The sequence below is a fragment of the Balaenoptera ricei genome, chromosome 21, assembly GCF_028023285.1.
Source record: "Balaenoptera ricei isolate mBalRic1 chromosome 21, mBalRic1.hap2, whole genome shotgun sequence".
In the NCBI taxonomy this organism is placed as follows: domain Eukaryota; kingdom Metazoa; phylum Chordata; class Mammalia; order Artiodactyla; family Balaenopteridae; genus Balaenoptera; species Balaenoptera ricei.
In genome coordinates, this window is record NC_082659.1 from 31,688,581 (window position 1) to 31,705,667 (window position 17,087).

General features: G+C 35.0%; 1 protein-coding gene and 1 pseudogene across 1 annotated transcript in view; one reads left to right on the forward strand and one right to left on the reverse strand.

The window, feature by feature from the left end:
- ADAM32 (ADAM metallopeptidase domain 32) overlaps positions 1–17,087 on the reverse strand; it is a 193,975-nt gene that overhangs the window by 58,565 nt on the left and 118,323 nt on the right. Inside the window, exons 15-16 of the mRNA XM_059909354.1 lie at positions 1,735–1,840; positions 1,196–1,376 (exon numbers count right to left, since the gene is read on the reverse strand). Coding sequence (XP_059765337.1) covers positions 1,196–1,376; positions 1,735–1,840 — 287 coding nt within the window. The remainder of the gene's footprint in view (positions 1–1,195; positions 1,377–1,734; positions 1,841–17,087) is intronic.
- On the forward strand, positions 7,440–7,594 carry LOC132356644 (large ribosomal subunit protein eL39-like; annotated as a pseudogene).

The following is a 17,087-nucleotide window of genomic DNA, read 5'->3' on the forward strand; positions in this document are numbered from 1 at the left end:
AAAAACAGTCCAAAAAAATGATTCAGGGCAGGGAAATGGGAGAAACAAATGAAACAAGACTGACATAAAAAAAATCATAATCAAAAAATCACTTTTAATTACAATAGTCTGAAATCTAACAAAACCATCCCTAAGAGCACAGTTTAAATAATATTCTGTATTACTGCACATATCGAAAGTTTGCATAGGAAGAAAATCAATTCAATAATCAGGAGTTTTCACTAAATATGCACTATTATTCGAGTTCCTCAGAAAGATATTAGAAGTTTTCATTAAAATATACTACAGATATCTAACATTCTATTATGGAATGTATTAAACATCCAAATATTAATTCTTTTAAGTATAAAGTATAATAATCAGAGGATTAAGGATATATTCCCAACTCCCTTATTTCTAGCAATATCAACTTCCCTAAGTTGCAGTTTTCTTAAATGAGTACAATAATACTTTTTCTAAACTATTTGAGATTTGTTTCAAGGTTAAAATGAAATAATGTATGTGAAAATGATTTCCTTTCAAACATGAAATCACAACACTCTTCAGAGAAATGGCCTCACAAAACCCTTTCTAAACCCCAACACCCTAACCCTTTTAAGCCTTTAATGTGTTCAGTCTTCTCATTAGTTCTTGGCCTCTGTGGTGTGTCTAACAACTCCTTTTAGAACGTAGAGATTTTGAAGTAAATTTATTCCCTCTATGTTTTCTCCAGATTTGGCTGGTTGGTCTCATAGATAACAAATTATAATGACAATAAATAATAATAGCCAACCTATATTTAGCTCTTACTATGTGCTGGGCATTGTGCTAAGCACTTTATACTATTATCTCATTTAATCTTTGCAATAACTCCGTAGAGTAAAAGACATAAGTGGGATTAAGTGGGATTTCTTCTTTCTTCTCCAAGAAGAAAAGTGAATTTCCATGTTATGGAATATTTAACTACAAGTACAAGTATTCCCAAGATTTCTCTCTTCCCCACTCCAGCCCCAGAACACTTGGATTTTCCTTGCTCACAACACTGAAATTCTAACGGGGATCAACCAACTCTCATTTCCCTCAGAGACCAATTGAAGCTTATTCATTTTCTCCTTAACCAAATATTCAAGTTTACAAAGCACTAGTAATTAACTGCAATATTTATTAAAGGAATTAATAAAACTAGATTTTTAAAAATAGATTTTAAGTCATTTACCCTCCCAGTATCACAAATAGAGCCACTTTTGACCATCATTGGATCTTCTCTACCCGTCGTTGTGTAGTGCATAGTTATACATACAGTATTTCGCACAAAAGCATAAATCACAGAAGCACCGTCTCGAAGGAAAGGAGTTTGAAAGGGGTAGGTACAAATTAATCTGCCACATATAAGATTCCTGCAAACATAATAAATTATATGATTATTATGCATTAGGCATTTATTAGGAATGCATCAGATTGCTTTCTTTGACAAAAAAGTAAAAATAAACAATGGTTCTAGATTTATGGCAGTATATCTAAGGAAAATGTAACACTTTAATGCTAACATTTAAAGTAAAAAGGAAAGCCATTGATACAGGCTTAATAAGCCTGTAACACAAGAAAGATGCCAAGGCTACAGATTTTGATTTCAGATTTACTCCCATACACATGTGATACTTGAAACCACTGGAATGAATGACATATATAGAGAAAAACTAAAAACAGAATCTTACAGAACATAAGAGAAGTATCTTTAATATTTGCATAGCATACCTCCATGCACAAAATTTATATCTGCTTCCTTCTCTACCACAGTTCCCAAACCTATCAGTTTGAGACTGTATTTCTTCATAGCAGGCAAATGGAGCATTTTTTGAACCTGTCAAAGTTAGAAATATATTTGGATTAAAACTTCCTTTTTTTCCATCTTCCTCAATTTCCTCATATATTTATGTTTCTTATGCTTTTTTCTCTATTATTAGCATCTATTCAAAAGTTTCCTAGTGACGTTGTAAGAAAAGAGAAATGATTAAAGTGAAAAGTAACGCTCATGGTTATTTCTCCTTTTACTTCATTTTCAGTCATTTCCATCACAAAAGATATTATGAGGATGGGGAGAGCTATAGAAGTGTAAACCTTGAGAGGGCTCTGTGAAAGAAGACAAGAGAAAGAAAACTATACTTGTTCTCCTAGATTCTGAGTAGGAATTTATAAAAAGCCAGGTGTATAAAAAAATCTCATTAAAGAAACCTCGTATCTTCAGAAAGTCTGAAGTGAAGGGACCAAAATTGCCAAACTATAAATTTACCTATTTTTCCTTCATTACTATATTAGTTTTTTTATCATTGTGTAAAAAATTACCAATATATTGGCACCTTAAAACACCCACGTCACAGTTTCTGTAAGTCAGGAGCCTGGCAAAGCACAAGCAGGTTCTCTGTGCAGGGTCTCACTAGGCTGAAATAAAGTTCTTGGCTGGGGTTACAGTCTCATTTGAGGCTGGAGTCCTCTTCCAATCTCACTGGTCATTGGAAGAATTCATTTTTTTGCACCCATTGCTCCATTGTCTTACTATCTGCCAGGGGTTGCTCTTGGCCCCTCAGGTCCTAGTCACATGGCCCTCTCACAACAATGGCAGTTTATTTCTGCCAAGCCAGCAAGAGAATCTTCTGACATCTTCCATCTTCTAAAGGCTCACATTATTAGGTGAGGCCCCACTCAGAATGATCTCCCTTTTAATTAATTCAAAGTTGACTAATTATGGATCTTAATTATATCTTTAAAATTCCTTCATAATTACTATATAATCTAATCATAGGAATGATATTCCATCATATATTCACTGGTTCTCCCTCATCTCAGAGAGGGGATTATCCAAGAAATGTACACCAGAAGAATATTGGGGGCCATCTTAGAATTCCACCTAGCACAGTTACCTTCTCCAAAATGAACCTTGCTAAGTCTAACTGCCCATCTATAAAATACAAAAGTAGGTAATAATATCTACCTCAGTGGATTGTTATGAAACTTAATTAAGATGATGTTTATTTAGTCACTCTTTTTTTTAATTAATTAATTTATTTATTTATTTTTGGTTGCGTTGGGTCTTCGTTGCTGTACATGGGCTTTCTCTAGTTGTGGCGAGCGGGGGCTACTCTTCACTGTGGTGCGCGGGCTTCTCATTGCGGTGGCTTCTCTTATTGCAGAGCACGGGCTCTAGGCTCGCAGGCTATAGAGCACAGGCTCAGTAGTTGTGGCGCATGGGCTTAGTTGCTGCACAGCACGTGGGATCTTCCCGGACCAGGGCTCGAACCTGTGTCCCCTGCATTGACAGGCGGATTTTCAACTACTGCGCCACCAGGGAAGTCCCCTATTTAGTCACTCTTAATTCCCATCTAATCCTTCTCCATTTTCTTTTGAGATTAAGAAGGTTTCTCCTATTTACCAGCTCTTTCTATGATTTACATTTTCCCCACTATTCCCTTTAATTTTTTACCTTCTCCTAATTCTATTTCTTTCCACCAATTTTACACATTGGTCCATTAAAGGTGCTTGTATACATACCGTGAGGACAGGTAATGGTATTTCTGAGTATTCACAATGTTTATTAGCTCAGTTGTGAATCTGAGAATACCAGGTTAGGAATGCTCTTCATCCAGGCCAATTTTTACTCATTCAGATAGTGCTTCTAAAGGTACCAATGAGCCCTGTATTTAATTTCTCCCTTGAATACCTCTCTCATTAGTGTTAGAGACTTTCTCTCAGCTCAGTCTGGGTTTTCCAAGGTGATATGGAAACACCAAAAGGGCAACACTTTGAAAATGTGAAATCACATGTCAAATATTTCCTTAAGTCCAGTATACTGACCAAGTCTACAAAGTAAGAGAATTTGCCCTTCCATAGTCCAAATAGTGTATTTAGATTCTCTCTAACCTATTATCAAATGCTATGAGGTACCACAAAATAGTAGATGGACTTTCATAGACAGATGTGCATGGCTGGTACTAGGTCGGTAAATGTGGGTACTGGAAAACTATTGCAAGTAATTTAGGCAAGACTCATAAATAGCACTGCAGAGTAGGGAGTTTGAGGTTATACTCCCTTGACCACTATTAGAGACGACTAGTTTACGTTTCCAGTTAGATGGACTAGAAGGCCACCCCATCTCAACTGTAATAAAGGGAGCCACTGAAATGTTAGCTAAAGTTTTACCTTTCATAACCTGACATCTTTCTCACCTCATCTCATGACTAATAGGCATTTGCAACTTAACATATCCTAAAACCAAATTCTGTTTTACACCCTAGGCTTCTTTATAGGACCATTAGTCAACCAATGTTCAGGCCAAAGCTTAGGAAGAATTCTTGATTTCTTTTTCCCCCCTCACTACCTGCCTCCACCATCTAATCCAAGTATTACGGACACTGCCCCTAAATACAGCCTGAGCATGACCACTTCTCATCTTCTGCACAGCCACCACTCTAGCCTGTGCTATCATCAGTTCTCTTCTAATATGCTACCATAGCTTCTAAACGACTCCCCACTTCAACTCTCCATAGTACATTCCGCATATCGTAAGTCAGAGTGATCTTTTTAAAAAATAAAAATACATCAGCCTCTTACTTAAATATCTCTAGTGGTTTCCCGTTACATTAAGAATAAAATCCAATTTTCTTGCCATGGTCCTTACTCAGCCTGGTTCACTACCTTTCAGCCACACTGCCCTTCTTTTCATCCTTGACCTCACCAAATTCATTCCTAACTCAGAACCATAACATTTGCTGCATTTCTCTGCCCAAAATGCTCTTTCCTAAGATCATCTTTTGGCTGACTTCTTCTTAATATTAAAGTTTCTACTCAAATTTCACTTCCACACAGAAACCATCTCTGAACACCCTATCTGAACAGCCTCACCTTCATCATCAGTCTTTTTCCTATCACTCTGTTTGTTGTTGATTTGTTTGGGGGATTTTTTGTTGTTGTTGTTATCATAACATTCACCATTAATGGAAATGACTACATTTATTTATTTACTTATTTACTAATTTTTTATTGTTTATGCCTGAACCCTTCACTGTAATATAACCTCCATAAGAATAGGAATCTTTTTTTTTTGCCTTTCCCATCACTGGGTTTCCAGTCCTAGAAGAATGCCTTACCCAATTAAGGTGATAAATAAATATTTATTGAATGAATGAAAAAAATCAACACCTTGGGGAACATATTCCATGATCTGTCTTTCTTATGGAGTTTGACAACCAAAATCAAAACCTCCAATAGGAATTATACCTATTCTATTTGAAGCAATAGAGATTTTTAAAGATTAACATTTGAAACAAACTCCTTAGTGATCTCTCCCAAATTATGTTTCCAATGTCACCTCACTAATTTCATTAGTTTCTGTTTTGTGGCCTTCTAAATATTTTTTATTCAAAGAGGCAATATCAATTCTATATTTTTCAAATAACTTGTAGATAGAACCAATTAAAAATTTCCACAAATTCATGATAAGTAAGAGCTGAAATTTTTTCCTCATGGCTCCTAAAACAGTCCTAAGAGATATTTAAGATAAATAAGCATAAATTTACTTATACAATCTGAAGCCACTTGAGCTATATAATTCTTTTCCATCTCCAATAAACTATAGATTATTACTCTAACACCAGCTGAAATAATGGAGAAATAACTATTTTCAAAGAAGTCCAGGAAATTCATCACTAATTATGAGAATAACAAGAGACAGATTAAATGAAATATTTATTATATTGGCACTCAAGGAAGAAATGTAAGTAAAGCTTATCTCTCTACCTCTTGTTTTCATTTAAGTTTATACTCCAGCTTCATTTTTCTGTCTCATTGAGGCCCATCTTTTTCCACATGGTCAAAAACATAGCTGCCCAAAACTCTGGAGCTTTATTTATGATAATTTTGAGTCCTTAGAGGGAAAACTCTAAGGAGAAGAGAGAAGAGAACACAAGATGAAGGGAAGAAAAAAGACCTACAAAAACAAACACAAAACAATTAAGAAAATGGCAATAAAAACATACATATTGATAATTACCTTAAATGTAAATGAATTAAATGTTACAACCAACAGACACAGACTGGCTGAATAAATACAAAAACAAGACCCATATATACACTGTCTACAAGAGAGCCATTTCAGACCTAGGGACACATACAGACTGAAAGTGAGGGGCAAATGGAAATGAAAAGAAAGCTGGAGTAGCAGTACTCATATCAGACAAAATAGACTTTAAAATAAAGACTGTTACAAGAGACAAGGAAGGACACTACATAATGATCAAGGGATCAACTGAAGAAGATGTAACAGTTGTAAATATAGATGCACTTAACATGCAGCTCAATATATAAGGCAAATGTTAAGCCATAAAAGGGAAAATCGACAGTAACACGATAATTATGGGGGACTTTAACATCGCACTTACACCAAAGGACAGATCATCCAGACAGAATATTAATAAGAAAACACAAGCCTTAAATGAAACATTAGATCAGAGAGATTAATTGATATTTACAGGACATTCCATCTGAAAGCAGCAGTATACATTTTCTTCTCAAGTGCACATAGAACATTCTCCAGGATAGATCAGATCTTGAGTCACAAATCAAGCCTTGGTAAATTTAAGAAAACTGAAATCATATCAAGTATGCTTCCTGACCACAATGCTATGAGATTAGAAATTAAATACAGGAAAAGAAACTATAAAAACCACAAACACATGGAGGCTAAACAATATGTTACTAAGTAATCAGTGGATCACTGAAGAAATCAAAGAGGAAATCTAAAAATACCTAGAGACAAATGACAACAAAAACACGACCATCCAAAACCTATGGAATGCAGCAAAAGCAGTTCTAAGAAGGAAGTTTACAGCAATACAATCTCACCTCAAGAAACAAGAAAAATCTCAAATAAACAACCTAACCTTACACCTAAAGCAACTAGAGAAAGAAGAACAAACAAAACCCAAAGTTAGTAGAAGGAAAGAAATCATAAAGATCAGAGCAGAAATAAATGAAATAGAGACCAAAAAAACCAATAGCAAAGACCAATGAAACTGAAAGCTGGTTCTTTGAAAAGATAAGCAAAATTGATAAACCTTTAGCCAGACTCATAAAGAAAAAGGGGAGAGGACTCAAGTCAATAAAATGAAAAAGGAGAAGTCATAATGGACACCACAGAATACAAAGGATCATAAGAGACTACTACAAGCAACTAACCATACCCCAATAAAATGGACAACCTAGAAGAAATGGACAAATTCTTAGAAAGATACAACCTTCCAAGATTGAACCAGGAAGAAATAAAAAATATGAACAGACTAATCACAAGTACTGAAATTGAAACTGTGATTAAAAATCTTCCAACAGGCCTTCTAAATATGTTCTTCCACTCACTTCCTCCTCTCTTCTCTTGTTTGCCATCCTATGTGTGGTTGAATTTGCTCCTCGCCATGTCTTCTCACAAGACTTTCAGGATCAAGCGATTCCTGGCCAAAAACAAAAGCAGAATCATCCCATTCCCCAATGGATTTGAATAAAAACTGGTAAGAAAATCAGATACAACTCCAAGAGAAGACATTGGAGAAGAACTAAGCTGGGTCTATAAGGAACCTCACGTGAAGTGTCACACATTTATGCCATCAAGGTCAATTGCGTCTTACCATATCAGAACATCACTAGTGTCCGGAACAGCTGCCTGTGTTTGATGGGAAAAATGGAGTGGCCCTCTCCTCTTTTCTTGATCTTTCCTCACCACTGCTCACTGTGTAGCTCAGTAATAAATATGTGAAATCTTTTGCTGGAAAAAAAAAAATCTTCCAACAAAAAAAAGGCAAGGGCCAGATGACTTCACAGGCAAATTCTATCAAACATTTAGAGAAGAGTTAACACCTACCCTTCTGAAACTCTTCCAAAAAATTGCATAGGAAGGAACACTGCCAAGCTCATTCTAAGAGGCCACTATCATCCTGATACCAAAACCAGACAAAGATATCACAAAAAAAGAAAATTACAGACCCATATCACTGATGAACATAGACACAAAAATCCTCAACAAAATACTAGCAAACAGAATCCAACACCACATTAAAAGGATCATACACCATGATCAAGCGGAATTTACCCTAGGGATGAAAGGATTTTTCAATATCCGCAGATCAATCAGTGTGATACACCCCATCAACAAATTGAAGAATAAAAACCATATGATCATCTCAATAGATGCAGAAAGGACTTTTGACAAAATACAACACTGATTTATGATTTAAAAAAAAACTCTCCAGAATGTGGGGAGAGAGGGGACCTACCTCAACATAATAAAGACCATATATGACAAACCCACAGCAAACATCATTCTCCATGGTGAAAAGCAGAAAGCATTTCCTCTAAGATCAGGAACAAGTCAAGGATGTCCACTCTCGCCACTTTTATTCCACATAGTTTTGGAAGTCCTAGCCACAGCAACCAGAGAAGGAAAAGAAGTAAAAGGAACACAACTTGGAAAAGAAGTAAAACTGCCACTGTTTGCAGATGACATGATAGTATACATAGAACACCCTAAAGATGTTACCAGAAAACTACTAGAGCTCATCAATGAATTAGGTAAAGTTGCAGGATACAAAACTAATATAAAGAAATCTGTTGCACACCTATACACTAACAACAAAAGATCAGAAAGAGATATCAAGAAAACAATCCCATTTACTAACGCATCAAAAAGAACAAATTGCCTAGGTATAAACTTACCTAAGGAGGCAAGAGACCTGTACTCCAAAAACTATAAGATACTGATGAAAGAAATAGAAGATGATACAAACAGATGGAGAGATATACCATGTTCTTGGATTGGAAGAATCAATATTGTGAAAATGACTATCCTACCCAAAGCAAGCTACAGGTTCAATGCAATCCCTTTCAAATTATCGAAGGCATTTTTCACAGAATTAGAGCAAAACATTTTACAATTTGTATGGAAACAGGAAAGACCCTGAATGTCCAAAGCAATCTTGAGAAAGAAAAACAAAGCTGGAGGAATCAGGCTCCCTGACTTCAGACTATACTACAAAGCTACAGTCATCAAAACAGTGTGGTACTGGTACAAGAACAGAAATATAGATCAATAGAACAGGATAGAAAGTCCAGAAATAAATCCACACACTTATGCTCACCTAATCTACAACAAACGAGGCAAGAATATACAGTGAAGAAAAGACAGTCTCTTCAATAAGTCGTGCTGGGAAAGCTGGACAGCTATATGTAAAAGAATGAAATTAGAACACACCCTAACACCATACACAAAAATAAACTCAAAATGGATTAAAGACCTAAATGTAAGGCCAGATACTATAAAACTTTTGAGGAAAACATAGGGAGAACACTCTCTGACATAAATCGCAGCAAGATCTTTTTCAACCCACCTCCTAGAGTAATGGAAATAAAAACAAAAATAAACAAATGGGACCCAATTAAACTTAAAAGCTTTTGCACAGCAAAGGAAATGATAAACAAAAGTAAAAGACAACCCTCAGAATGGGAGAATATATTTGCAAATGAAGCCACCAACAAGGGATTAATCTCTAAAACATACAAACACCTCAGGCAGCTCAATATCAGGAAAAAAAAAACAACCCAATCAAAAAATGGGTGGAAGATCTAAATAGATATTTCTCCAAAGAAGACATACAGATGGTTAAAAAGCACATGAAAAGATGCTCAATATCAGTAATTATTATAGATATACAAATCAAAACTACAATGAGGTATCACCACACACAGGTCAAAATGGCCATCATCAAAAATCTACAAACAATAAGTGCTGGAGAGGGTTTGGAGAAAAGGGAACCCTCCTACACTGTTGGTGGGAATGAAAACTGGTACAGCCACTATGGAGAACAGTATGGAGGTTCCTTAAAAAACCGAAAATAGAGCTACCATATGATCCAGCAATACCAGTCCTGGGCATATATCTGGAGAAAACCATAATTCAAAAAGATACACGCACCCCAATGTTCACTGCAGCACACTATTCACAATAGCCAGGACATGGAAGCAACCTAAATGTCCATCAACAGAGGAATGGATAAAGAAGATGTGGTACATATATACAATGGAATATTACTCAGCCATAAAAAAGAACAAAATAATGTCATTTCCAGCAACAAGGATGGACCTAGAGACTGTCATACTGAGTGAAGTGGGTCAGACACAGAAAGACAAATGTCATATGATATCACTTATATATGGAATCTAAGAAGAGGTTATAAATGAACTTATCTACAAAACAGAAATAGAGTTACAGATGTAGAAAATAAACTTATGGTTTCCAGGGTGTAAGGGGCAGGGGAGGGATAAACTGGAAGATTGGGATAGACATATACACACCACTATATATAAAGTAGGTAACTAATAAGGACCTACTGAATAGCACAAGGAACTCTACTCCATACTCTGTAATAGCACATATGGGAAAAGAATCTAAAAAAGAGTAGATATACATATACGTATAACAGATTCACTCTGTGGTACATGTGAAACTAACAGAACGCTGTAAATCAACTACACTCCAATAAAAATTTTTGAAAAGTTTAAATAAATTAATTAATTAAAATTAAAAAATAAAAGTTAAATCAAAACCTCAGAGAAAAACAGGAAAATAAGTGGATGACTTTGGAGTAGGCAAATACTTCTTAGAAAAACTATAGAAAAAATTTGATGAACTAAACTTCTTCAAAATTAAAGTTTTCTTATCAAAAATCACCATTAAAAATGTATATGGGAAACTGCATATTGGGAAAAAAATACAATACCTATATCTTAAAATGCACTTGAATATAGAATGTATAAATTACACACATAAATAATAAAAAGGCAAAAACCCAATTAAAAATGGGCAAAGATGTGAACAAACACTACAAACGGAAAATATATATATTCCATATATCATATATGTAGTCAATAAGCACCAAATAATGTGCTCAACATCTTTGATATCAATCATGATAAAAATGCAAATTAAAGCCAGAATCAACTACCATTTTACAACCAATACAATGACTAAAATTAAAAAGATTCACAACATCAAATGTCACCAAGAACATGGAGCAACTGAAGTTCTCATGTTGCTGATAGATATAAGAAGTAGTATAATGACTTTAGAAAACCGTGAGCAGGTTTCTCATAAAATTAAGCATACAGCTACTCTTAAAACAGCAGTTCCACTCCAAAATCTTTACTCAGGAGAAACAAAAACATATATTTACAAAAATACTTATATATGAAGCCTCATAACACCTCTATTCATAATAGAAAAAAAAAACTAGAAACAATCCAAATGTCCATAAATATGAGAATATAAAAACTATTTGTAGAATATTCATACGATGAAATACTTCATTTATATGAAGTTCAAGAACAGGTAAAATTAATGTATGATAATAGGAAAGATAACCGTTATTGCCTTAAAGGAACTGACTGAAAAGAGATAGAAAGGAACTTACTGAGCTGATGAAAATTTTCTACTCTTTAATTGAAGTGAGGATTACATCAAAATATACACTTCAGATCTATGAAGTTCACTTTATACAATTATATCCCAATTTTTAAAAGTTCATGGTTAATGCTGCTAGTAGAAATATGATATCTGAAAGGTAAATCCATATCCACATTATGTCTCTGTTCCAGTGAGAGGAAATTTATATGTTATATGCTGCCCTTTATATGTTGGGAGAGATCTAATGTCATCAAGTTGGCACAGTGGCTGGCCAGTCTGTCATAGCATTGTGCTATATCAGAATCTGAATTTTGGCCCATTGCTGTTGACTTAGCCCATGGTTGTTAACCAAGCAACAAAAGTAATCAGATCATCTTGCTGAGGGAAATTCTATTTTTGAACCCACACATTGTCTCCATCCCTGCAGCCATAAACTCTTTGTACATGGGTTCGCTATGAAAGTACTAGGGTACCTGGAGAAAAATGCTAGCATTCACAGGACAGATAATGTTATTTATCTGATTATACATAGCCTCCTCTATGTGGCATGCCCTGTGTTGAACTTTACATGCAACACAAATATCTTCACATTCCATGCTCTACCTGACAGGCACAACCACATACATCTTCTCCAGAACTTCTTGTCATCAATTTTTTAATATTATTTTTTCAAGTCCTAATTAATTGCACATGATTAGCCACTGTCAAATATCAATACTGCCTCTGAATTCCTCTCTTTCGGACAAAGTAGAAAACCACATACACTGCTAGAATTCTACACAGTAAGAGAATTTTCCTACATCATTTTTCAAAAACACCTCTGAGAGAGGTTACAATCATGCAGAGGGAATCCACTTCCAAGTGGTGTCAAATACTGAGCAGACTCATCTGCACCAGGCCTTAATTTTTTAATTTTTTCTTCCTCCAGCAACTAGTTACAGCAAACTTCCCATAAAGCCATAGAAATGCATTGAGAAAGGATTAGCAGATGGCTTAGGACTTTTAGCCACCTGCTCATATAACTTACTTAGATCTTCCTCTTTGATGCTTTGCACATCTTGGTATTTCACATAGCATTGTTTTCATGATGGGCAGCTCAGGTTTCATAATTTGGGGAGAACTGAGAATCATCTGCCTTCCTTAAATATGATGTACTTTCTCCAGGTTGCCACAGTCTCCACAATCCCATCATGACTCCTTGACACAAAGCTGAGAATCAGATTCCCTTTACCATCATGCTTGCACTATTTTTTTGTTTGTTTGTTTTACAATAAATATTTTTCATAACTCATGTCTTGATCTAAAATATTCTTACACTCTACTTCTTGCTATAAGAAACCAGCTCCCATCATAAAGACTGAAAAATGCCAGATATTACCTTTCTAAAACTCCTTTGCAGCCAGATCCTGGGCATGTGGCCCAATCATGGCCAGTGGTCCTGAGGGAAGTTATGCTAAGGACTTCTGGAAAAGATTGTTCTTTCTTGTAAAAGAGATAAGTAGAACTATATAAGCCCCCTTTCCCTATCTTTGAACAAAGAAACTACCAGGTCATCACAAAGGGGAAAGTCAAGAGAATGATGGGGAAGTCATCAAGTCCAGAAACTTGACAATGATGGAAGTCAATGATCAAATTCTAAAAGCATCTCATCTTTTTTTAATACACATGCAAAATAAATCCCTAATATTTAATCCCTTTTCTTCAGGCAGTCTATTAATGTGGAGAAAAGATTGCTAACTAATATAACATTCAAATCCTCGCTTTGGAGACAGACATATGAGCTGCTTGCAAAAGCAAAGTACAGTGGTAAAAGATCCTTTCATTGTTCATTTATTCAATTATTGATCAACTATATTGTGCCAGGTATTAATCTATGCACTGGAATTACAGCAATGGACATAAAATTCAGAAGTTAGCTTGGGAGCACTGAGCAAAAATAGGCACTGATTATTGATGGAATTTAGTAATGAGATATCTAGTAGATGTAAGAACAAGAACCATCTAAAAATGAAGACAGATTAATAATCAAGCACTAATTATCGATCATCTGCCAAGACAAACATAGATGTAAAAATCCTTAACAAAATACTAGCAAACTGACTCCAGAAATGCATTAAAAGGATCATACACCATGATCAAGTGGGATTTAGCCCAGGGATGCAAGGATTTTTCAATATCTGCAATTCAATCAATGTGATACACTATATTAACAAGTTGAAAAATAAAAACCATATGATCATCTCAATAGATGCAGAAAAAGCTTTTAATAAAACTGAACATCCATTTATGATAAAAACTCTTCAGAAAGTGGGCACAGATGGAACACACCTCAACATAATAAAGGCCACGTATGACAAACACATAGCTAACATCATACTCAACAGTGAAAAGCTGAAAGCATTCCATCTAAGATCAAAAATAAGACAAGGATGCCCACTCTCACCACTTATATTCAACATAGTTTTGGAAGTCTTAGCCACAGCAATCAGACAAGAAAAAGAAATAAAAGGAATCCAAATTGGAAAAGAAGTAAAACTGTCACTGTTTGCAGATGACATGATACGACACATAGAAAATCCTAAAGAGACTACCAACAAACTCCTAGAGTTCATCAATGAATTTGGTAAAGTTGCTGGATACAAAAATAATATACAGAAAGCTGTTGCATGTATATATACTAACAACAAACTATCAGAAAGAGAAATTAAGGAATCAATCCCATTTCCCATCACATCAAAAAAAAAAAAAAAAAAAGAACCTAGGAATAAACCTACCTAAGGAGGCAAAAGACCTGTACTCAGAAAACTATAAGATGCTGGTGAACAAAACTGAAGATGACACAAACAGATGGAATGATATGGACTGGAAGAATCAATACTGTTAAAATGACCATTCTACCTAAGGCAATCTATAAATTCAATGCAATCCCTATCAAAATACCAATGGCATTTTTCAAAGAACTAGAAGAAAATTTTTTTTAATTTGTATGGAAACACAGAAGACCCAGAACAGCCTCAACAATCTTGAGAAAGAAGAACGCAGATGGAGGAATCCAGCTCCCTGGCTTCAGACTATACTACAAAGCTACAGTAATCAAAATAGTATGGTACTGGCACAAAAACAGAAATATAGATCACTGGAACAGGATAGAGAGCTCAGAAATAAACTCACTCCTCTATGGTCAATTAATCTACAACAAAGGAGGCAAGAAAAAACACAGTCTCTTCAATAAGTGGTGCTCATTGAAAAACTTGACAGCTACATGTAAAAGAATAAAATTAGAACATTCTCTAACACCATATACAAAAATATACTCAAAATGGATTAAAGACCTAAATGTAAGACCAGATACTATGAAACTCCTAGAGGAAAACATAGGCGCAACACTCTGACATAAATCAAAACAATGTCTTTTCAGATCCATCTCCTAGAGTAATGGAAATAAAAACAAAAATAAACAAATGGGACCTAATTAAACTTAAAAGCTTTTGCACAGCAAAGGAAACCATAAACAAAATGAAAAGACAACCAACATAATGGGAGAAAATGTTTGCAAATGATGCCACAGACAAGGGCTTAATTTCCAAAATACACAAACAGCTCATACACCTTAATATTAAAAAAAGAAAACAACCCAATTAAAAAATGGGCAGAAGTCCTAAATAGACATTTCTCCAAAGAAGACATACAGTTGGCCAACAGCCACATGAAAGGCTGCTCAACATTGCTAAATATTAGAGAAATGCAAATCAAAAGTGCAATGGGGTATCACCTCACACCAGTCAGAATGGCCATCATTAAAAAGTCTTCAAATAATAAATGCTGGAGAGGGTGTGGAGAAAAGAGAACCCTCCTACACTCTTGGTAGGAATGTAAATTGGTGCAGCCACTACGGAGAACAGTATGGAGGCTCCATACAAAAGTAAAAATAGAGTGACCATATGATCCTGCAATCCCACTCCTGGGCATATATCTGGAGAAAACCAAAATTCAAAATGCATCCTAATGTTCATATGCACCCTAATGTTCACAGCAGCACTATTTATAATAGCCAAGACATGGAAGCAACCCCTAAATGTCCATCAACAGATGAATGGATAAAGAAGATGTGACATATACACACACACACAAATACACACACACACAAATACACACACATACACACACACACTAGAATATTCCTCAGCCATAAAAAATGAAATAATGCTATTGGCAGCAACATGGGTGGACCTAGAGATTATCATATTAAGTGAAGTAAATCAGACAAGACAAATATCACATGATATCACTTATATGTGGAATCTAAAAAAAGGATACAAATGAAGTTATTTACAAAAAGAAATAGACTCAAAGACATAGAAAACAAACTTATGGTTACCAACGGGAATAGTGAGCAGGGGGAGATGAAGTAGGATTTGGGGATTAACAAATATACACTACTATATGTAAAACAGGTAAACGACAAGAATCTACTGTATAGCACAGGGAACTATATTCAATACCTTGTAATAACCTATAATGGAAAAGAATCTGTAAAAGAATATATATGTATCACTGAATCACTTTGTTGTGCACTTGAAACTAATACAATATTGTAAATTAACTATACCTCAATTTATGAAAAGGAAATAATGGCTGAGAACATCTCAAATCTGTGGAGAGATCTGTATATTCAAGTTCATGAAGTTCATAGAGTGCCCCAAAATTTCATCCCAAAATGAGCTTCTCCAAGGCACACTATAACAAAACTATTTAAAATCAAGACAAAGAGAATTTTTAAGCAGCACGAGAAAAATTTTGTCTCATAAAACAGAACACCCATAGGCTATTAGCAGATTTCTCAGCAGAGACCTTGCAGGCCAGCAAAGAACAGGATGATATATTCGAAGTTCTGGAAGAAACAAACTGCCAACCAAGAACATTCTACCCAGCAAAGTTGTCCTTCAGAAATTATGGTAAGATAAAGACTTTCTCTAATACATAAAACCTAAGGGAATTGATCGCCACTAAACCTGCCTTACAAGAAATGCTGAAAGGAGTTCATCAGGCTGAAATGAAAGGAGCTAATCAGTAACATGAAAACAAAACTATACGACACAGTGCTAAAGGCCAACAATATGGTCAAATTCATAATACTCTAAAACTGTGATATGGTGGCATATTAACTATAGTATATATAACTCTAGTATAAGTTTAAAGAACAGCAGTGTTAAAAATAGCAATACCTACAGTAATTTCTTAATGAATACAGACTGCAAGAACATGTAAATTGTGACATAAAAAACATAAAAGGAGGTGAGAAAAGGAGTACAGTTTTGCTTGCGGTCAAAGTTAAATTATTAACAGCATAAAATAAACTGTTACATATATAAGATGTTTTATGTAAGTCTCATGGTAACCATAAACAAAAACCTAACAGACATACAGAATATTCCACTCAACCACAGCTTAACACACATTCTTCTCAAGCACACATGGAACATTCTCCAGGGTAAATCTTACGATACAGCATAAAACAAGTCTTAGTAAATTTAAGAAGATTGAAGTCATAGAAAATATCTTTTCCAAAAACAATGGTATGAAACTGGAAATTAATAACAGTTGGTGAACT